At 48.9% G+C, this 23,447-nt stretch overlaps 1 protein-coding gene and 1 long non-coding RNA gene across 3 annotated transcripts in view; one reads left to right on the top strand and one right to left on the bottom strand.

The window, feature by feature from the left end:
* Positions 1–12,830: 12,830 nt before the first annotated feature.
* On the bottom strand, positions 12,831–20,263 carry ZC4H2 (zinc finger C4H2-type containing). 2 transcript variants are annotated; one of them, XM_044427462.1, is made up of 5 exons: positions 20,064–20,263; positions 18,160–18,331; positions 17,004–17,176; positions 15,955–16,117; positions 12,831–14,863 (listed from the first exon to the last, which is right to left on the bottom strand). In XM_044427462.1, the coding sequence occupies exons 1-5, from the start codon at positions 20,114–20,116 to the stop codon at positions 14,750–14,752; spliced, it is 675 nt and encodes a 224-aa protein (XP_044283397.1). In that variant the 5' UTR covers positions 20,117–20,263; the 3' UTR covers positions 12,831–14,749. The 2 variants fall into 2 exon arrangements, with proteins under 2 accessions (XP_044283397.1, XP_044283398.1); XM_044427463.1 differs by lacking the exon at positions 20,064–20,263 and adding an exon at positions 19,915–19,951.
* Positions 18,861–23,447, top strand: part of LOC123022062 — a 29,319-nt gene continuing 24,732 nt past the window's right edge. Inside the window, exon 1 of the long non-coding RNA XR_006414461.1 lies at positions 18,861–18,875. This is a non-coding gene — a long non-coding RNA (uncharacterized LOC123022062). The remainder of the gene's footprint in view (positions 18,876–23,447) is intronic.

The following is a 23,447-nucleotide window of genomic DNA, read 5'->3' as shown; positions in this document are numbered from 1 at the left end:
TTGAGCCAAACTGCAGGGGGACAGCAAGAATGAGCATCAAGAGAGCGGCTTTAGTAAAACCTCCACAGCTATCTGCATAATGCCTGTGGTTATTTTATAGGGAGCATTCCAGCTTAGAGGCAAAGCCCCTCCCAGATTCTGTCCCTCACCTCTGGGCAGCGCTGGCAAAGATCGGCACCGGAATCCCTGACGGGACACTGCTTTGACTAGGTCTTACAGTGGCCAGTGCTCTTGCGTGTGGTGGGCTTATGGATGTCGTCTAAGTGACGGTGGGGTCGCCTTTCTCACAGCTGTGGCCTGAACCACGATCTTGGCTTCCGAGATAATTTATTTTGCAGTGGTGGGACATTTGCAGCTGTGAATGGGCACTGCCCTTGTATACATGCATTGAGACATTACTGTCATTGTCCGACTATGTTTTATGTCTCATTTCCATCTGACCTCCTTGTTCAGGCTACATTTTTCTTCTCAAGTGCCTGCAGGCACGTTTTCTTCTACATTGGGGCAAATCCAGCCCACACCAGTCGCCAGTGGGCACTTACTCGGACAGCATCGCTCCTCGGAATGGAACTGACCTGCCATCCAGCGAACCTGCCTGGGCCCTGTCCAGGGTCCTGAAAGTTCCTGACCCGGCCGTGCCCTTTTTCTCCTAGACCGGACTGTGCTTGCATGGCTGGGAGCCTGCACAGTAGGCATGGCCCTGTAGGCATGGCCCTTGATCCTTCTTTATCAGACTGCAAATCACATGCAAGTGGACACGCTCTAGACTCCTTCCTCCTGGCATCAAGCCAAGCCAGGAGAAGCACAGCAGCTCCTGCAAGATGGGCCCAAGTCATCAGAGGTCTTTAGCTCTTTGCTGAGACAAGATCCCTGCAGAGCTCATGGGCACTGCCAAGGATCCTGACATGTACTTAGGGAAATTGATCTGCAAGGAAATGTGGCCCTTGATGGGGCAACAAGCTTACCCACCTCAGTCTTAAATGATGTTTTTCCAACCTTATCGGAAGGATGAAGTACGAAATGGCTGCTCCCTCAGATTTCCGCAGCACTGGGGCTTCAGACCTTCCTAACTATAGTTCAGCCCATTTCTGAGTTGGGAGAAGTTTGCCTTGTTTAAGGGATGATCCTGCATAGCTCCCATGTTTTTAAGTACTGCTGCGTGAATGTGTCGTAAATGTGTTCTTCTTTAGGATGCTTAAACTCAGGTGCATGCAGGTATGTTTCTCTGGGCATGGCTCTTCGACACACTCTTGCCTCAGATGTTTCAAAGGAGAAGAACAAAGAAAAGGTTGAGATAAACCCCAACTTTCTTTGCTTATGCTGGAATAAGTAGTTAAAACGTTCAGGCCAATTTATACTCAGGTACATTCACCATTCCATTTCTGTGTTATGATCTTGTTCTTTGCCCCAGTATTTCTTTCAGATCTCAGGCTCCTAGAAGGCAGGTTCCTCACTCTCTGGGGCCCTGTAAGCATGTCTTGTCCCTCCAGGACCATAAGCACCTCTGAGAAAAGCTGGAATGTGTAGCTTCCCCTATTTTATTTTATTGAGTTTTTACATGCTGTCCCAATGCTAAAAGTCTCTGGAAGGCTTACAAAAAACAAGAAAGCAAAAAGCAAAGCAACCATATACAACAAACAACACGCAACACACTGCATCCGATAAATGATGACAAAAGCAAGGATAAAACCAATTAACTGTTAAAATATTGGGCAAATTAAAAGGTATTCACTTGCCACCAAAAAGATTAAAGCAACGGCACCAGGTGAACCTCTCTGGGGAGCATGTTCCACAGTTGGGGTGCCACCGCCAAAAAGGCCCTTCTCCAGGTAGCTACCCGCCTAATGTCCTTCAAAGAGGGCTCCGGGAGGACCTCTGCCTTGGATCTCAAGGGGCTGGCAGGACACAGGGAAGAAGGCTCTCCTTCAGTTATCCAACTGGTTGGAAGCTGGTGCATGTTGCAAGTTGGAACATCTCCGAACTTTAGAGGGAATGAATATGCAACGCTTTTGCATGCCTGCTGAGGTTGCTGGCACGTCACCCAACATGCTTATTCATTTCATTAGCCTCTGGTTGACCCTAACTGCTTTAAGAGGAAGAGAGACTGCGGTAGTTATGGCCTGAGCAAATTAATTTCTAAAAATGGACTTTGCTTGCCAGTAAGCCTCAGCACTCAGCGCATGCCAGGAGCAACATCGAGGTGGGCACAAAATTCAGCATATGGTTGGGTTTTACAATGTTTTCTTCTCTGAAGGGGAGCATCATAATATTGAGAGCTGCAAAGAACCACCTCCTGATGATCATGTGCTTCCCTTGCCAAGATAATATTAACAATAAACTGCTCACTGAGTTCATAAATCTCGGCAACAATGCGATTTGCTTGCAACAATGAACAACAACCCCGGCCACCTGGTTCTGTTTGGTAAAGCGGGTGTTGTTCATTTCTGAAGAATATAGAAAAGGAGATGCAGCGATAGCACTGCCAAAGGTTTATCTCTATAGCAGCATCTGCTGAATGTTAAAGCAAGCATTTGGGGACCACGGAGAGGGTGGCGGGGAGCGAGGAAGGGTGCTCTGGCAGCACGGCCGTTGCTTTTCTGCAGAAAGAGGCCACGCTGAAGTGGCACATCCATGCATACGAAACGTGCCTGGATGGAGGCACTTGCACGGACGCTTCCCGCCCAGCAACCAGCCAGGTTGGTGAGGGCCACAGGGGGAACACCAGGTTGACCAGACCCATCCATGTGGTGCCGGTGCATGCCGTCAGCACACACGCACAGCACGGCGTGTGGGATTTTGCCACACGCAAAACAAGGGCTCCCAAGTTAGTCGCAGAACAACGAGCTGGTTCTATGGCCACTGGACATGGGATAGCCATGGACAAGCTTCTGGTCGCTTCCACCAGCCCAACACAAAGGACTCAAGTGGGTGTCTGCAGCCAGGTCCCTGCGCCTCGTGTTCCGTGGAAGACGACTAAAATGCTTCAGGCTTGGGGCAGTTTCTGTTGGAGGGAAGGTTCCAGCCTCTGGGATTGGGGAGGCTGGAAGGGGAGACGTGAAAAGGGCGTACAAAATTAGACAAGTGGACGAGGGAATATTTTCCTCTCTTTTTCATTTCAGAACAACAACAACAACAATTCTCAAGCAGCAGCATTCAAGGGAGGGGGCTGCATGCCAGTGTGGAGAGATCAGATGCGACGGAAAGCATCATGGCTCATGGTTTCCCCAGCCGCTGATCACTTGATGTTTTTCAGCTTCTGTGCAGTTCCCCACACCCCGTTCCAAATGGTTGAAATGCCTCGTTACTGGCAGGAAGCAGGTTAAGCTCAAATCCACTCCTATTCGGAGCAGGGGCTTTCTTTTTTTTCCTTTGCCCCCCGCCCTGCACAGTCTTCAGAACTGAATTTGGCCTTCAGGCTGTCAGAGGTTCAGGCCTTGGCCGAGGCTCGTGGCTACTTTCCTCCAGCTGCTTGAGCGTTTGCTGCTATGACATGCCGGACACGTCCTTAAGCAGTCTGAATGCCAGATGGCGGGCCCTCTGCTAATCATGCAACTGTGCCCTACACGTCTGGGCGCTGCTGAACAGCGAAGAGCGATGAAAAGCGAGGTGGCAATGAGAAATCTCTTCCACCAAATGTGCAGTGGGGAGGGGGCGCTGCAGGGAGAGATCTCCGTGGAACAGCACCGCCTTTGATTCTAGGTGCAGATGGAACAGGGAGGGAAAGAGGGAAGGAGATCCCACACCCAAAGATATCTGGGTTGCTTGCTTTCATTTTGCTTTGCTTTAAAAACACCCTCATGATAATTTGATTTCCTTTTTCAGCCATCGATGAAATCTGACTGCGTGCCTTATTAATGTCTCAAGGGAATTGCAGCAATGAGTTCTGTGGAGAACTGCCCTTTAAGGGCATTTGGAAACTTCAGCTAGACTGTAGCAAAGGAGATTTCATAAAACACATTTGGAATGTTCCGTATTCTTCCCTATATTCATAGTAGTACTTCTCCCATGCAAGCAGGGTTGGGCACCTGTTAGACTGGGAGAGAAGGCCTTCCAAAATCAGAGGACTGATGCAGTTAAGTATCCTACAAGAGGGCAAGGCTTCTTGGCCCAGAACCCTTCCCAAGAGCACTCCATGCTGCAAGATTTCATTGCAGACCACACTTGCGATTTCCATTTTACAGACAGGCAGACGGAGGCTGGGGGCAGGAGGAGTGGGAGGACCACCGAAGGCTTACCTTGTGAGCACACAGCAGAGATGGGAGTCATAGCTGTCCCGCATGTGCAATGGGGCCCTCTTGGTTGTGGCCACCCTGCTGCTGAATCCTCTCCCAGACAGACCCGGTTGTGTGGGGAAGGTAGCTGAGTAGCCACACCCCAAAGGCTCTGGACAGCAGGGTGTAGAGCTCCCTGCTGGATCAGACTTTTGGTGCACCTCAAGCAGGATTATTGTCTTCTCCGACAGGCAGTTCTTCTCTGCCTCCCCAGCGAAGGGAGTGCCTTTTCCCCCTCTCTGGGACCCAGCGACGATCTCAGGAGGTGTGGTGGGCAGACAGAGCCGGTCTTTCCATGCTGCGGCCTCCGCTTTCAGAGTCCTGGATGAGAGATCACAGGATCACTGGGATCTGAAGTGACCCTACAGCCCTCCAAGAGGGGTTTCAGCTGTCCAAGTGTTTTGCCCCAAGCATAGAGAGGATGCGAAGGTGCCACCAAGGAGTTATGCATGCTGGCCAAGCTTGTCTTCACCCTCTCCGCCCTGAGAATGCCTGCAAAACTCAGCTTTCAAGGTTGCCTTTGAGATCGCAGAGTCGCAGCTGTCCTGGCTCTCGCTGTAAAGCGGGAGCAGGTGCCCTGAATTTGGAGCGCAAATTCCAACCCCAGAATCCTGCGGACATGAAAATGCATAGTGCTTTTGCGCCACCTTGTGTTCAAAGTTGTGCATTACACTTCACGCTTCTCCCTCTCCTGTTCGTTCCGCAGAAAATCTCAAATAGTCTATAGTGGGATGATACCGTTCAGTTCGCTGTGACACTTTAAACATTAAAGGATCTAGCCTACACTTTTTCTGACGGCATATGACAGCTGCAAGGTGGTTCACAGACTGCATGCTAAAAAAGCGAGAAGTGTATGATTTAGTATTATTTCAATAGCTGTGCATTTTGCATTTTTAATCATAAATAAATGCCATTATCAAAATAATATTTACTCATGTAGTGTTCTCTCATCCTCTGTCTCGCTCTGAGTAAAGGGTCACTCAGTCCGAGGTTCATGAGTGAAGTGAGCAAGTAAGGCAAAGCGGTTGCGGCTTCTCTGTGATCCGGCGCTTGTAATCTGGCAAGCTGCAACGCCTCTTGGCTTACCTGGAAAAGCGCATTACTGAGCTGGAAAAGTGCAGAGAAGGTTACATCCATATCTGCCCGCCTGCCCCCTGAGATCGGCGGGAGAGGCCCTTCTCCGGGAGCCCTCCGTGAAGGAAATTAGGAGGGTGAGTACCCGGAGGAGGGCCTTCTCTGCGGTGGCGCCCCATCTGTGGAATGCGCTTCCCACAGAGGTCCGCCTGGCACCGTCATTATATGGTGCCATCTCCATCAGCTTCACTGGCTCCCCATTGAAGTCCGGGCCCAATTCAAGGTGTTGGTTATCACCTATAAAGCCCCAAACGGCTTGGGTCCTGGGTATCTAAAGGAACACTTGCGTCCATATAAGCCCTCCCGCCCGCCCCTTGAGATCAGCGGGAGAGGCCCTTCTCCGGGAACCCTCCATGAAGGAAATTAGGAGGGTGAGTACTCGGAGGAGAGCTTTCTCTGCGGTGGCGCCCAATCTATGGAATGCACTCCCCAGAGAGGTCCGCCTGGCGCCGTCGTTATTTGTTTTTCGGCACCAGGCGAAGACCTTTTTATTCAAACTTCAGTTTAACTGTTAATGGTATTTATTTTTATTCTTTGGCCAGGGCAACTTATTTTATACTGTTATATGTGTTTTATATTGTTAATTTATGTATTTTAATTTATCTATTTGTAAGCCGCCCCGAGGCTTTGGCGAATGGGGCGGCCTAGAAATTTTCTAAATAAATAAATAAATAAATAATGAAAATGATCCGGGGGCTGGAGCAACTTTGAGGGGCAACTACAACAACTGGGACCATTCTGCTTAGAAAGAAGGCAAGCAAAGCGAGAGAGGACAGAGGTGTTGAAAGTTACGCATGGTGCCGAGAAAGTGTCGCCGGAGTCCATTTTCTTCCTCTCCCGTAATTTTGGGACTGAGAGTCATCCCATGAAACTTGATTGTATTTATTTATTTATTTATTTATTAAAACATTTTTATGCCGCCCCTTGCCAAGGCCTCGGGGCGGCTTACAACATCAAATACAAAATACATTAAAACAATTGTAGGGAGACTGAGGGCCGAGGAAAGGAAGTCCTTCTCCACACGGCACCGAGTCAGATGGCGGCTTTCCCTGTGACGGGAAGCGGTGACGGCCGCCAACCTGGATGGGGACTGGGCAGGTTCATGGCGGAGGAGGCTATCCGTGGCTACTAGCCTTGCTGGCTACGTGCCACCTCCGTTACCAGAGGCTGCACGCTCGCTTACGCCAGCTGCTGAGGAGCCTGGGCAGTGGAGGCCTTGCTCGCATGCTGCTTGAGCGAGCCTGGTGCGCCACCATGTGCACGGAGCGCTGGCCAGATGTGAGGACCGGCGTTTGCAGAAAGGAATTCTACCAGTTGCCCAGGAAAATGGGTGCCAATGTTTCCAGCTGGCAGGCCGTACCTTAACGGCATTCCATTCTTTAAGCGTGTGAGGACATCCCCCACAGACGTAGCTCCCTGCCCTGTTGGCCTTCTAGTCCCGCCTTTAACAGCACAGACACATCGCTCTGTGTACCTGACTGAGTGCTCACAGTTCTCTGGGGCCTCCTCTCACGAGTACTACCATGCTGTGTCAGCACATGGCAGAAGGCGAAGAGCCAGCCAGCGGCGAAGGTGGCAAAAGTCGTCCATCTCTCTAGGAAAAACATACGCAGAGATTTCTGGCCACATGTGTACAAAGGGGGACGGCTCCCTTTGTTCTGGGAGCCTCTCCTGCTTGTCAGGCTCCCTGTGACCCTTCCTGCTCTTCCCTTGCTGATGCGGCCTTATTTCTGGAATAAGCGAACCATTTGCTCTGAACCACAGAAACAGAGCGAGTCAGCAGGGGTCTCCTGGGCCATCTAGTCTGACCCCCGGCTCTCGCCAGCTCCACCCACGGCATGCCCACCATGTGCCTGTCCAGCCTATCCCTAGTATCCTTAACCCTCACCAGCATGGCTTTCCTCATCTTCTTAGCTTCTGACATCCCACTGCCACTGCATGCTGTTTTGGGGCCTGGGGTGAAAATGAGCCCCTGAGCTCATGACTGCACCCCAGCTTGCCTAAGCACCGGTTTGGGTGGGGTAATCCTGAAGAGCCGAAATGAGCGCTCACGGCACCGGCGGAGGTGCAAAGCCTGCCCTGGAGGGCACAGCAGCCGCCGTCCAAACAGTTTTGCATGTTGCACGTTGGATCTTCTTTGCGGATCACCAGCACAACAAGGGGGAACAGAAAACCCTCCTTGGCGGTATGTGGAAAGGGTGTTATCAATGGCTTCGTTTCTTCCTATTCGAGCAACCAGGACAGAGACTAAACCCTGCTCAGGGGTCACTGTAGGAGCAATTCTGACTTCTCCCAGTAACTTGTCTGCATACCTGCCTGCCTTCAAAGAGAGACCATGGATAGCCAACCAAAAAAATAAAATAAAATAAAAAACGGGTTCCAAGTTTGCACCTTCTGTCTGAGCAGGATGGCTTGCTTCAAGTGCAATCCATCAAAGAAAGCGCTGTTAGAGGAGAATTGCTTTGCTTCCTTCATCTCGTAACAAAGGATCGGAGCAGGAAAGGATCCGATGAAGAGCTAATTCAAAGCATGGGGAGCGGGGAGGTTCTGCCTTGAAGTCTCCAAGCAGCACCAGCATCCCCAGACTGTTTAACGGGAAGAGTTCGCCCTTGGAAAAAGGCCCCTTCTTCTCTCTGTACGCCCTTCAGATGCTTCTCAGCAATAATCACGTTGCTCTTCTCCAAATTCTTTCTTTCCCTCCCACTCCTTCTCCCCCTTAGAAGGGTCACTAAAAAAGAAGGAATGTATCACACTTTTACCACAAAAGAAAGAATGTATCACCCCCAAATACATCACCTCAGGGGCCCTGGCACAGCTTCCTTGCCATATTTTAAATCTTTACAAGGCTACCAGCTTTTATGTGGTTATTCCTTTGATTTTACAATGTAGTTTTAAACTTTTAGATTGTGTTTTAAGGTGCTTTGTGGTTTTAATTGTTGTGAGTTGTCCACAGAGCTTTCAGAAAAGGTCAGAAAAGTTCTCCAGTCTCATAGCTGGGCCTCTGAGCCTGGGGCACCCTTCACGTCTTTGCAGCTGGTGTAGAAATCCTTTGTTCTGGGATAGGCTGGACATGCACGTGGGAGCCATGTCATGAGCGGAGCCGGCTGGAGCAGGGGTCAGACTAGATGGCCTGGGGGACCCCTTCTGACTCGCTCTGTTTCTATGTTTCTAGATAACTGCAGTGGGTGCATCTTTGAGGTCACAAGGGGGCAGGGAGAGGGAGAGGGACAAAAGGAGGGAAATGTTGCATGATGCAGAAAACCCTGGCTGTGCCTTGGTTTCCTTCCCCCAGATGTGGGCAAAGTAACCGCTGATCAAAAGATATTTATTAGAATGTCCAGGCAGTTTTTGAAGAAGCCTGGCTTTGCTCAGAGACACCCCTGTATGCTCATCATTATAGAACCCAACCTGTGAATAAACTTCCTGGCCTTGAAATCTTGTGAATGCACCAAGTCACAAAAGGAAAGCATAAGACCTAAATGAAAGTTATTAATCTGTGGTAAGAATAAGCTTCTGATGTGATTTGTCGCCCCGTTTTCATGCTGAGCTTTATTAAATAATTGATCAAGTTAGATTCGCTATTGCTCATCTTTCATCATGACCCACATTTTATGTCTCAATGCAGATGCTGTCAAGGAAATGAACAGAGTGATGCAAACAACCCAAAAGGCTGCCCTTCCTTCTTCAACTCTCCTTTCCAAGCTCTGAAAGAGAAAAGGGGAAAGCAATCCATTAATACTGAGAATTCATATTTCTACAGCGAAGAGCACAAAGTGAGTCTTGCTTGCATTTCAAACAGCAGCCAATGTGCAGCAGCACCTTAAAGGCTGGCAATGCAGCATGGTATACGCTTTCTTGGAGGCTCAGGTGAAATAAGGCTTCCATCCATCTCATATCCAGTTTTTCTTTTCTTCTTCTGCCTTTCACTTTCCCTAACTTGATGATCCTTCCCAGGGGTCTTGCTTTCTCATGATGAATATTTGTTCCCCTTGGCCTTGGTTTACTCAGAGTAGCATCAACTCTGCAGGGCTTCAGACAGAGCAGCATTATTGCCATCACTCCTTATCAGGTTCTTTGCATCCAGAAGGTCCCAGACAGGTTTGTTTGTTGGTACCATTTCAATATTGCTAATACGAAGAAGACTCCCCAAATGGTTTCCATATAACTATGAAAAGTTATATGATCTAAATTTAGCATCTGGGAGATGGAAGAAAGGAAGCTGCGGCACTAACTGCAATCAATGGAATCCACAGCTCCAGCCTTCTCCATTTCTGCTAGCATGGTTTCCCCTCCTCCAGCTATGACACCTTGGCACAGGGGCAGCCAGTGTGGTTCTTTCATACTGGCTGTGAGTGGGGCACGAACCTAACCTCCAAGATCACAGGAACCTGGAGCTAGGACTCCAAATAATCCTATGGCTTTGCAATAAAATAAAATAAAATACAAAAGTGCAATTGCAATCACATTTAAATGCAATTTTAAAAACCATGTAATAACAGCCATACATTTTTATTTATTTATTTATTAAAACATTTTTATGCCGCCCCATTCGCCGAAGCCTCGGGGCGGCTCACATCAATAAATGATACATGTAAAGCAGCAGCACAATGGAAGGGTCAGAGAGAATCCTGGCTGTACCAAGGACTAAACCAGGTACTTTCCATGTGCAAAGCCTGTGCCCCACCTATGAATGATGGTCACTCCCAAAAAATTCCGGGGGTGTCTTGCTGAACCAAAGTGCAAAGCCGTGTACAGCCAGCTGCTACAGCACATCAGTTCATATCTCATGCTTCCCTCGGAAAGCGCTGCCTAATGGGTGCTACCTGCTTGCCTTTCTCGTTCATCGTCTTGCTCCGAGGACAAGCGGTGATCTCATTCCATTTAATGGACAGTGAACCGCCCTGCTCCATTGAGGAAAACCTGTCGCTCGGCGTGGCGTGGAGGGGAGCTGCGGGGAAGGCGTGTCTTGCTGCAGCTCTGATTGCAATGCCATCCCAAGTGCTGCATGATCATATTTGTCCGATGGAACCAGAGGCCAGGCCGTCTGCCAAACACTCTTTCCTGCTAAGAACCCTTTTTGAACATGTAAAGGAATGATTCATCGCAATAAAACAACTTTTGGATTTCTTCTCTTCTGCGGGTAGGTAGGATACTAATATAGCGCATAGCCTGTGATTTCCGACCACACGGCAAGACGGAAGTCACAAGCTCTATGGTGCATTCATTTGGAAAAGACAGATCTCTCATGTAAGTTACTTAAATGGATTTTGAGCAACAACCAAATCAGCACAGCAAGTGAATATGTTTGGCATTATCTTTCAGAGAGAAAGAGAAAGAGGGCCAGAAGGAAAAGGCACAGAATGGCATTTTGTAGGCTGTATTTAGTGGATTTTGTGACGTGGCAAATCCTCATGATGCTCTTCACTTCAGCCCCATGGAATGCCCTCATCCCCAGCTGCTTCTGCTCCTTGGCCTCTTCCTCTCCATGGCTGCCACTTGCTTTCTTGGCAGGTGGAAAGCCAGCAATCAAGGAAGTGGAGGCTTTCCCTACTCCTCTTCACCACCCCCATCTGGGTGGAGTGAAAGGCAGGCTGCAGGGATGGGGAAAAGGACCGATTCCAGCAGGATCTTCTCAGGGCCCTGGCTGGGCTGTGCAGCACCGGAAGGCTGCTCTTCTGGCTGGGGATGGCGGCGGTGCATTTCCGCACATCTGGGGGACACATGTTTGGGAAGGTGGCGCGTTGCCCGAAAGTGACGTGTGTCTCGAGCAGGGTAGCCTGCTGCAGGGAGATAATTAAGGCAGTCTGTCTTCCTTACTATTTACACAGTCAAAATTTCAGCAGAGCTGGAGGCAATTGTGTTTCACTGAATTAAGCAAGTCTAATTTTGTCAGCGCTGCTCCAGGATTTGATATGTTTAGTGTAATTGAGTTAAACATCAGACGAATCCATTTAAAAATTGCCTTCACGTGGTCTGTGACTTGAAATGGCAAATCTTTATCTCGGCTTGGTAGCGAACACTAATCGCAGTCCCTGTTTTGGAGGTCATGTGCTCCTTTCCACGGACATATGCCCAGACGAAGTGGGGAACTTTGTGATGCATCATGATAGGCTTGCGCCAAGCAAGCGCATCGTTGGGTCCGCGTGAAAGGCAAGCCGTCCATTTCCATATACAGTCGTCAGCATTTGAGGTTTTATTTCATTTTTAGCTGCACTCCAGGAATCAAGACTATCCCGTCTGTTCAGAATATTCTTAAAACGGCTTTGCTCGGTGAGTGGCGAAATGCTTTTATTCCAGGCCCCATGATCCTGAACTCTGGCCCCCAGATAGATCAACCAGTATGGATTGCTGCTGTACCATTTAAGAAATCTGCATTGAATGGTGAGCCCCCCTGGGCATGGGGCACATGGAGAAGGCTTCTCTGGAAGGGGAAGGCAGCTGGTTGGCCACCGTGGGAACAGGATGTTGGGCTGGATGGACCACCGCTTTGAACCAGCAGGACTCCTTGATACATTCGGAGAAGGGGATCGCTGTTGCGAGAGCCGGTGTAGTGCAGTGGCTCTGAGCAGCGGTCTGGGACTCCAGGGGTCATGGCTAGTCCCCACTTCGCCATGAAGCCCACTGGGCAATGTTGGCCACTCATGGACTGTCAGCCTAACCTACCGCACAGGGTACGTTGTTTTGAGGGCAAAAGAGAAAGAAGGACCTCGTGAGCCACTGTGAGATCCTCACAAGAAGAAAGCTGGGATATGAGTGTAATGCAGTAAGAAGAGACTCAACTTTACAAGGGATGTTTCTGAAAGGCACTCAAGAACCAAAACTCAAGACCACCTTTGATTTTCCACTCAAGCCCAGTTCTGGCTTCCAGGTTTCCCTTTATCAGAATTTGAAGTGGACCAAAGTCAAAGCCTCCCAGAATTTGCTGGTTACTGGAATATCCCTGAAGCAACACCTTTATTGTGTGAATTATGGGGGCTCCTGATCATGTCGTGAAGCTCTGGAAACATCAGTCCACAACTCCGCGCAAGATCTTGCTGCTTCTGCCCACAGGTGACAATGTGGGCAAACAAGGTCAACAGATGGCAGAGTGTGTCATGGCGAAACGGCTCCTTGGCCACAAGGGGCATTTGCCTCAGAGACCTCAGAATCCATCTTGAAAAGCTGACGACCTGAGCACCCTCTCTCTGGAGCTGCCCCAAGCGGAGAGGCCCAGATCTAACCAGAATAAATCAGCACTGGTAGACTCTCTCTGCCCTTCTCCAGGGAGCTCACCCCGTTATCTCCTCTAAGATGCCACATGGAATATAATGCAGAGAGAATGTTGCTCATTTCAAACCAACCCTCTTCAATGCTAGTTTAGTGGATACGTGTTCACCCTTCTTCAAACCCATTCAATCGATAAAGACCAGCAGCACACAGAATAGGTAAATAAAAATGGATTTTTAATACACTGCCCCTTTAATAGGTATTCTTGACATTTGTCACAACAACAACAACAAAACAGTTTCCAACATTATAAAACATTAGCTGATCCAAGAATGATATTTTACCATTTTTTAATTCCTACATCAGCTTTTTTCAAGGCTGACAACTTACTTCCCTTCTACTTAAGGACTAGGTGATGCTACTGTCGCCCCAGGTTTGTACCTTCCAGGTGTATTGGCCATGCTGGCTGGGGATTATGGGAGTTGTAGTCCAACATATCCAGAAGGCACCAGCTTGGAGAAGACTATAGACTAGCATGTGAAAAATATTTTAAGTATCTAACTCACATGTGAAAAAAAAATACTGCACACTTGTAAAACAAGCAGACACTTTAAAAAAAATTGATGGGTATGCTTTAACCTTTGTGAACTTTATGTGTCCTATCTTTTCATTTGACTATGCCCAGGCAAAGCAAGCCTAAAGATTGATACTCACTCACATTGCCTACTTTTATTGAGTGCCTTCTGGCTGGAATCAGCAGCACGATGAGCAAGGAAAGCTGCCATTTTTTAATGAATTGAACATCTCCCACATTTTTCCAGCAAGACAGTTGGTTTGAAGCTGGCCTTCGGGACCATGGCAAAATGAGCAAAGTTATCCATGTGGACTCCACAACTCGCATGCCTGTCAGGCAGAACTCGGAGTTCAGGGAGAAATGAACACAGCAAACGTTGAGTAGAAGGATCTCCGCGGATGCTTTTGCAGCCAGGGCTGTGTGTGTGTACGAACACACGTGTGCCATCCTTAACCACAGTGAAAGAGTACAGGTTTTACTGCAAAAAGTCACTGGTTCAAGTTTCAAAGCTTCATTTAAAGGAATCTGGGAAACACGACCATCTTCTGCCAGTAAGAGTACACAGCACTGTGCTATGAGAACAAATTGTCTACCTCAGCATAAGGCAGTTTCTCCTGTTTCTAGAGGAGCATTAAAAATGTGTAAAATTCAGAGCCTCCAACTTTCATTTCCCCTAAACAGCAAGTTTCTAGTCCTTAACATTCCAAACATTAATGCTTAACTTTAGTGGGCAATACTTGCAGAAGCTTTGGTAGGATGGTCAATTGACATTCCCCTGGGATGTCAGACAAGTGCCTGCATGGTTCCTTGGCCCTCTTCAAGATGAGAAAACTAGCAAGCGGCAAAGTTAAGTGAAACAGTAGAAAAATGCAAATTTGCAGGGTTTACACGTGGAAGGGGATTGAACAACGTACACAGGGAGTTCCAGATTTGGATGCCTTTATCACAGAACTTCATTTTTTTCCCTTTTAAAGCACATAAGACATACATCCTTGCCTATACCTGGGAGAAAAAAGAAGGTAAGGAAACGGTACACATCCTATAAAGTCAGACAGACACTGATCTGCACTATTCAAGTGCTCTCAAGTGGAAGAGCATGGCCCAAGTACAAGAACACTGCAGTAATAAAAGCCCAGAGGGGAATGGAAAACCCAATTTGGGAAAGTTGAGTCAAGAAGTCTTCCAACCTGCGAAAAGATGAAATGTGCATCATTAATTGAATCAAGACTAGCCTTTGCATTCTCCGTATAGAACTTCCTTCTGTCTTTGCCTTACAGTTGGTCTTCCATTTGTGTGCAGAATCCAAAAGGAAGGATGATTTGACATGTTACAGGTTTAGCACCATCAGCTCTTTAAGTCCTCCTATACAGTAAAAAGATCAAAAGACTCAACAAAAAGTAAACCCCAACTAGGTGTTGTGCTTACATCACGTTAAACTAAAGCAAAGATCAAGTCACACTCATATTTTGCACTTGGATAAACTCTGGTCACATTTATAATTCTACTGGAAAGGTGGAGGTGTGTGCGGTGGGTCTGGTTGGTTTCTCGTCAGGTTTTCCACTTTTCATTCATCTTGCTTCCTCTTCGGCTTCTTGGGATTCCGAGAGCGGCTCTTGGCTTTGCACAGAGGGCAAATGGGCGCGTTCCGGTGGATTTGCTGGTGGCACGATAAGCAAGCCTGAAAGGAGAACATGCTTCCCATTAGGAACAAGGGACTCCTTAAAGCTAGAACCAGTGACTTCCACCCAGGAACCAGCAAATGAGTGATGCTTGAGCTTGTCCTTTTTCCACCTCAGCACTCCTTTCACCTCTTTTGGCTTCCGGATACAAGTGTCTTTTACTTCCCCAAAGCAGGAAAAGTGAGCATGTCATACAGGAAAGATGTGCATGTTTCCAAGTGCATAGCTCTCCTTACACTGATTGAAAAGCACATTTTAAAGAGCGTTTTTTAAAAAAAAGGTGCAAATATGATCTGAAGATCATGAATATGCTATTTTTGAAAAGGAAATGCTGGTGCTCGGAATTGTGAATGGGGCATTTTCCGCCTTTTAAAAAATAGAGATAAAATTCTCCCCTTCAGAAATTCCTGCCCATAGCCCTTTATTATGCACACATAATTAGCATCCTATCTAATCTGATGGATTAGGCTGGGCAAAGGTAGTTCTGGATCTAACGGCAGAATTCTGAGTGATGTGCATCACATCCCAAAGGACTTCTTATTCTACAGTGCTTAAGTCACAACAGCAACAAGGTTACTCCCCACTTACACAAAAAATGCTGCTGAAATGAAGGACCTCGGGGCGTCTAGGAGGAGGTGTTTGCAAGAACTGCAAGCACTGATTAGTTCCAGTATCCTCAGAAAAACAAAGCAGACCTTGCAGGCGTGAAGTCTGCCCACCCAGGTCTAACTGGCCTATGAGGCTTTGTGTATGATTCTGTGGCGTCACAGTTGCTGGCAGTCAGAGTAGAAAATATTGGGGTAGCTTGGGGTGAGCAATATTGCCTCTCCCTGAAAGGAGGGAAATTTTAAAAAAGTGCCAAAAAGATGGCAGGAAACAGCTATGGAGAACACACTATCTTGGATTCAGGGAGATCTTTGCAGGAGTGGTCTCTGGGGCAGGTAGTGGCCTGGACAATCCGAGGTTGCCCATCCCAGACACTGCAGGAGAAAGAATCTGGCCGTGTTGGATGGAGAGGTTCCTATCAGCTTAGATGTGAGCTCAGCCCCTCCAGGATTTCCTTCCCACGACCCAAGCAAGGCGTCCTCACCTTCATAGGAGGCGGCTGTTGCCTGAATGTTGCCGCCTGCCTGGTGTCCTGTTTCCTGGCAACCTGCAGTTGTTGGGCGGCCGCGGCCGCGGCAGCCAAGGATTCTGGGATGGGAGGTTCCTGCGGCTCTGTCTGCCATTCTGCTTTCTGCTTCTCGAAGTAACTGGAGACCCAGAGAAAAAGCAAAAGAAGCCTCAGGACTCACTTGCCTTGCATGACGGCCCCCTCCAGAGGTTCGGGACTCAGCCTCGGTCAGCATGGGCAATGGTCAAGCGGAGGGTGGGCCATAAGCAAGGCGCCCCAGCCAAGATGGCTGCCACAGCATCCCCCCGACTTCCTCTGGCATCTGGATGGCTATTCTGGGAAACTGCTGGGCCACAGTTTGCTTTGGTCCAGCATGTTCTTACCTTCTCATGCTGGCCCTGGCAGGATGATGGAAGCAATAATATGGGCCAGTTATGGAGAGAGGAGAAGGGGCTATTTCAGAGAGGGGTGCCATCTTCAGCAGCAGCCCCGTGTCACGTGCCCACTTTAGCTCTGCTGCTAAGATCCGGGACGGAGAACAAGCATTTCCCGCTGTGCAGTGCAGAAGGTGTGTGGTTTAGACAGCTCAGGTGGGACAGCCTCAGGCCCTGGGCCAATCCAGGGATTCCCTAGGCCTCTTTTCCCTGATCGCAAAGCATTTCGAGCCTTTCCTGCTTTACATGTTTTCCTCCCCACTCTGAAAGGTCCAACTGCCTCCCTTCAAGGCCTGGCTGCATCACTGCGACATGGCTGGAAAGCACTCTCTCTGCATGGCAGATGTCCCCGGTTCAAGACCTGGCATTTCAAATTTGGCTCCTCTCTAACTGCGTGGCCCTCCAGATTTTGCTGCACCACAGTTCCCATCAGTCCTAGCCAGCACAGCCGATGGTGAGGGATGATGGGATTGGGCAGGCCAGGCGTTCCACGCCTCTACAGAGCAAGAGAGACTTGCTACGGGGCTTCCTCACTGGATCCCACACTGCCCGCTTTCCTCACTCGCTGAAGCCGTGTGCCCACCAGCTTACTCGAGAGAAAGCTTCTCTTCCTCCTCGCACAGATCTGGCAACCTCTGCAAGCCCAGAGTCATCCTCAATGCATCCACGTGCTCCTTGAGCGGCTTGTATTCCTCATGCAGACGACGAGTGGACTCCAAAAGCTTGTTGAGGTCATTCTCCGACTGCTTGATTGTGTTCTCCATCTGAAACAAGAGCGGGCAGGCAATCAACCGGTGCACTTCTTCCTTAGCAGGGGGACCCAGGTCTCCAGCCAGACTGGACATCAGGGGACCTCCACACAGTCTTGGTTTCTTCCCATTCACCTCCTCCTAGAGTGGCCTCCTCCAATCTGGTGGACCTCAAGTCACCATGAGCTCCAACCATCATGGCCAACCATCAAAGAATGGTAGAAATTGCAGCCCAAAGCACCCGGAGGGTACCAGGTCAGGACGTGGCTTCAGAAACCAAACAGATGGTCAGCAAGGTGGCCAGCTGGGGCTGAACGCACACTGCACTTCTACAGGCACTCAGAAAAAGCCCAGGGTTGGATGACAGGGATGGTGCCAAGACCTATGAGAACATCGGCAGCGACACTGACACGGCAGGCTCAGTTCATTCCCCAGACTGTTGTGAGCGAAATGAGGATGCACATTTTGGTTGGATCATCCCTCACTACCTTGGCAAGCTGGGAATTCTGGGTTGCTGGTGGTGAGAAAACTGAACCACGTTCTCAGCCAACCACTCAGAACTCCTGCCTTGCAAACTGCCATGAAAAGCCAGGGTGAAGCATCTCTGGGTTGTTTACTTTTGAATAATACTCAAATACTGTTTCAGACAATCGAATCTGTAAGCGGTTTATAGGCATGGCAGGAGGAGCAATCAGATGATAGAAGCCCGCCTGCTCGTTGGCTCCGGCTTTGTTCACGCCAGACAAGGTTTAGAGAAGCACAGGTTGTTCCGATGTGCAAAGTGGGTAAAGATCACAACACTCTGCTTCTCCCGGCACCCACCACTAAGAAGCCCATGCTTGCCGAACACAGCCTCTTCTCCCTTCTGTGGCACAAGCCAATGCCTGTTTGCCCAGAAGAAAGCTCTACCAAATGCAACAGCGCTCACTCCCAAGGCAAGTGCACGAGGGAAAGGAGCGTGAGCAACTGGAAGACCACCCTGCCGGGCTGCCTCTTACGACATTGATGTCAGCATGGATAAGCCGCAGTTCCTCAACGTGGGCCATCTTCTCCTGCAGCAACAGATCCATCTCTTGCTTGTATTCCTTCAGGTGCCTTTCCTCAGACTCCAGCGCCTCGAATTCTGCCTTCAAGCGGGCCTTGATCTTTTCCATCTGCAGCGTCTTATTCCTGCAACAGAAAAGGAGGGGAAAACAGGCAGAAAAGATCAAGGAAAAGCTGGGGTGGCATTTCTGAATCACCAAGAGGCATTCAGCCATTCCATCTACACTGGTAAGTCTTTGGCAAGGATAGAAAAATGAAGTATCTCCCTTCCTCTGTGGACCTTCCATGCAAAATTCACTCCTTTAAGCAACTGCCTGGAAGAAAACATATGAAAAACCTTTGAGGTTTGGCTGCGGCTTCCACCTGGGGCTCTCCCAACATGCTGGCTGGGCAGGATGGGAATTGCAGTGCGGCACATCCAGAGGAAACCAGGCTGAGAAGGAATGACGACATCGCTATAACACCAAGCACATTTTGTCCTTCCACAAAGAAAGATACTCATGAGCCTGGCTCAAGCGCAACTTGTTATGAATATGTCCCCAGCACAAATTCTGTCTGATTTCCTCTTGGTAAGGAATTCTCCAAATTCTGCATTTTACCACTTCCAGATGTACTTTTGCTTGGCAAACACTAATGCACCCACTTTCTGGACACACTCAATTTTAGGGCTGTGCTCGCCCTGCTCAGAGATGCACTGCAGAAACCTGAGCAAAGTGACACAGAGGTAAACCCTATGGCATTTTTATTTGATTTTTACAATCTTTGCACAAAACTAAAACCAAAACCAAAAAACAGCACAAGCCTACTGAGGATACAAAACAATCTTTATAATTACTGAGGATACAAAACAATCTTTGTAATTACTGAGGATACAAAACAACCGAAACCAAAAATTGACACAAAAGAGAATACAAGACAAGCACAGAACCACAAATGTATATACAGAAAAAGAAAACAGGGAAAAGCGAACAATCACACAGAGATGCATCAAACCCATCTTGGGAGAATTGCTAATAATGTGTGTGTACATGTGTGTATACACACATGTACACACACATGCATTAAAGTTCCAGTGCACATCACAAATGCACATATGCAAAACGCTTTAAAAACCCAGCAGGCCGAAAGCTGCATGCTGAGCCCCGCTGACTTTATCCGGGCCGTCCTTCCAGGAAAGCGCATCCACTCGCTCGGCGCTTTTGAAGGTCCGCTTCCTCTCCAGCTGGAATCCTACACATAATTACTAGGAAGCTCCGCATTGAACCCAGAGGGGCTTTCTCCCGAGGAAACGCGCACACATCAGGGCGCACCATCTCTAAGCGCGCCATCCTTGCAAAGCAACGCAGAGGTCTCAAAACAGAACCGCTCGCCCGCGGGTCTGTGCCCTGAGGCTTTGCAGCCGCTGCACGGACCCAATAATAATAGCAGGAGTAGCGATTCCTACAAAAGCACAATGATAACAACAACAACAAGTCCGCCGTGCAAACTCCAGATGCATGCACCGCCAGCCCAAACCGCCTTCGCGGATTGGGAAAGAGCTCCTGGGGACGTGCAGAGAAGCATTGTTTTGCAGCCCCCGCGATAGCTACTTTATACCGGGATAAAAGCAGCCACTCTTCGGTGAGAGTGCAAGACGGGGGTGTGCGGAGGGGCGGTTGTGTGGAGAGGTAGGAGAGATCATTGAATTGCAATCCCACGCAAACACACACCTGGGAGGAAGCCCAGCGGGACTCCGCTGTGAGCGAGCAAGCGAGCGAGCAAGCGTCGATTCGGGCTTCGGAGGGTCTCCTGGAAGATTGCAAGAAATGTGTGCGGGGGGAGAGAGAAAAAGAAGGAGAATCAACAGCCCCCTCCCTACCTGATCTCTTTGATGCTTTCAAGTTTGCACATGATTTCCTGTTCATCAGCCATGCTTGCGCTCGCTCGCGATTTAAATCTCCGGTGAAAGGTACCCAAAAAAAAAAAATTAAAAAAAATTGGGAGGGAAGCCCAATACAATAGAGACAATGTAGCCGCCCCCGCCAGACTTCTGGGCGCAAAGACTGCAGCAGGAGAGAGCAAAACCTATCGGGACTTTGAGTTCAGCTCTTGATAGCGGTTCAGGCTCCCGCAGGCCCCCTAGACTACAAGTCCCGCGATGCAAAGCGCGGAGCTCACGCTTCCGGCAGCCCATCTTTCCATTTGTCACAGCTAATTATGTCAAAGATTGTTAGGAGTGCAAGAGAGGGGAAAATAATAGGCTGTAATCGCACGTCTACTTATCTGCGAGTTAGATCCACCGAACGCATCGGGTTTTCTACTTATGCATAGGATTGCACTGATAAAGAAGGCTTTTGCTTAGTTACGTGCTGCAAAAAAATCTATTTTGGGGACGGTTAGGGATGCGAAAGGGATGTTGGAGAAGCCTTTCCATCAAAACGCTGAACTAAAATTTGCAGTCTTCAGAGGGCATAACGGGCGAAAAACGCTTTCCCATTTCTTAAAAAGAAACAATTTTCATTTTCATTCTAGATTGCACAGAGCATGGTAGAGAACTGAATATGTTCAGGTGACATATTTAAACAAGGGATGTATTAGCACGAGGCAGAGATGTGCCTGAGATATTAGCATCTTCCATGGGCTGATGCAGCATGGATTTTAACTTGCAAGAGGAATAATTGCAAATCTCAGCACTAAAATGTGTGTGAAGGAAGCGGCCAAACCCTTTGCCACAGAGAACTTTAAGAATGTGTGTTTCAAGACTCAATCTTAAGCATGTTTAGACAAAAAGAACTCCTCCCTTTCCCAGCAGGCCCCAGCCTCCCCTGCTCCAGGTTTCCTTGCCTTTCTGGCAAGGGAAGAATAGTGTGTGTTTAGTCTCATTTGTGCGTGTGGCATAGGTGGCTATCAAACAGTACGGGAAATGATAGCTATATTACCCCTAGTACCAAAACCACCGTGGCCCTGAATGCCAGTTGCTCTGCAAGACGGGCGGGAGGATGCTCTGCCTTGCAGCCCATCCTTCTCAGCTTTCGAGGACGGCTGTGGCGTGGTGGTGGAGCACTGGGGAGATCCAGGTTCCAGTCCCCATGTGGCCTTGAAGCTCACCAGGAACTTGGAGCTAGTGGCTCACTCACAGGCCCGCTGCTGCAAAGACAAAATGGATCTACGTAACCCCCCTTGGGTTCTTTACAAGAGGGCAGAAGGCGAGATATAAATGCTTCACCGCCCTCCGAATGGCCACGGTGAGATGGACCTTTCACGTAGCTGTTTGCAGATGGGGCAAAATATTGATGCGCTGCTTTGATTTAATCCCCCAGACTATAGTTACCGAGGGCACAATCAATGGTTCATTGCTGGATGCTACAACAAAACACGGCAATTGACGACGTTACTCCCTAATGATGAGTGGTTAGACCAGAGATGGGCTGTCAGAACGATCGCATTCTATCAGCATGGAAAGCAGATCAAACCTGGGACACGTTTGTAGCAGGCAAGTTTTATTGAATTTGGCAGAATTAATACAGCCGGACGGGAAGGGCAGAAGTTGTAATTCAAGACACATGAAAGGCGCTGGGTGGAGGTAGCGGCCTACCATTGCAAGAATCAATGAATATGATGTACAGCGAGCGGCAAAGAGCTTTTGGGAGTATGAAAATACTGCAGGTGTCAGACAAGGTGTCCTGACGTCGCTCCGCAGGAGGATGGCGAGTGTGTAGTCTAGCTGCCAATGAATCGAGATTATCCCCCCCCCCCCCGGCCCCCAGTTTCAGGAGACCACTTGAAAACTGGGTCAGCTTCAAGCAGTTACATTTGGAGGATGCAAGTTCCTTTGATGTGTGGATTTAATTAGAGGAATTAAGCACAGTTGCTTTGAGGGGGCGGGCTGCAGTGGGCCCGTGAATCTCCTTTGGTTGCTAAGACACTGCAGGAGGGAGAAGGAGGCAGGCTGAAGAGCTGACGGGAAGGGAGAGATTCCAGGGCATGACAGACGCCATCCCTCCATCGATGCCTAATGTTTTGGAGGGGGCTTTACTAATTTATTGCCCAAGTTGGTATTTGGAAGCTGAATTTATTATTATGCAGTGGTTTTCTCCTATCCTCCCATCCCATTAATGAATGGCATGTGACTCAGAGAGTGATCCAGGCTCCTTAGCCCACAGGTACCGGCATCTGCCAACCCAAACCAACTCGCTCTCTTCCACGCCAAGGAGATGACTCTAACCAGCTTGCACATTGCGTTGTCCAGGAGACAAGTAGCCTGTGACAAAACGACCCAGAAGGCCCTTGCTGAAATGTAGGGCCCTCAATCCACCCGGCTGAAAAACTGGCAAGGAAGAGGAAAGGCTTTGGGGTTGCATCCATTTCCCTTGACTGAACGGCACAATCCAACGGATGCCTCTGCAGAAAAACGACTCACTGAGTTCAGTGCGTCTTACTCCGAGGTAAGTTTATAGGATTACAGCTTCCATGGCTTTCAGGATGTTGTGATTGAGAGGAAGCACTATCACTATAAATAATTATATTTTAGTCCTCCCAGTAACAAGGAGTCATTCGGGATTGTTTCATCATAGAGTTTTCAAGGTAAGAAGAGGCAGAAGTGGCCTGCCATCGCCTTCTTTTGTGCACTGTTAACCGGAGCCAGCTTGAGTGCCACTGGGGAAGAGCCTCGCTCGTGTCGCCTTCAACACCACTGCTGCCGGATCACTGCCTCTCCGAGGTTTCTCTGCCCCATCACTATTGCAGAGATCCCTTCTCTTCTGCTAATGTGACCATCACTCCACTCCGGGGGCTGGATGCCTCTTTAGTTGGGTGACTCCACTTTGACCATTCTGCCCTGGGGGACCTCAGTCCCCAGGCTGAAACGACAGGGTCCATTCTGCCTTCCTCTGCCCCGTCTTGAGATCAGGAGGGCTATAAGGAAGATCAGGCAAGCAGGCCTCCCCGTGTGGCAGCGTGCAGCGTCAGGATCCTGAGTGGGATGAATGAATAGTACCAGTTCAGTGTGTGGATGATGGTGGTGGGGATAGAATTTCTGGATGTTCCTCCGATTAAATAGTAAACAAAGTCCATGCAAAAAAAGCAACAATCATCAAACACGCTGAAGAGCGAGACACTATTTTGGCCTGCTCTGTTGCATCATGTGCTACTTTATGCTCGTAGGGAGATGTTTATACACACTCCGTGCAACTGGGATCTCTAACAAGATGCTGCAGTGGAGATTTTCGGTTCAGGGTGCTGGCCAGCCAGCCAGCCCCATTTG

Source organism: Varanus komodoensis, unplaced genomic scaffold (genome assembly GCF_004798865.1).
Source record: "Varanus komodoensis strain SLA01 unplaced genomic scaffold, ASM479886v1 scaffold18_3, whole genome shotgun sequence".
NCBI classification, from domain to species: Eukaryota; Metazoa; Chordata; class Lepidosauria; order Squamata; family Varanidae; genus Varanus; species Varanus komodoensis.
This window is presented reverse-complemented; position numbering and strand designations above follow the sequence as displayed.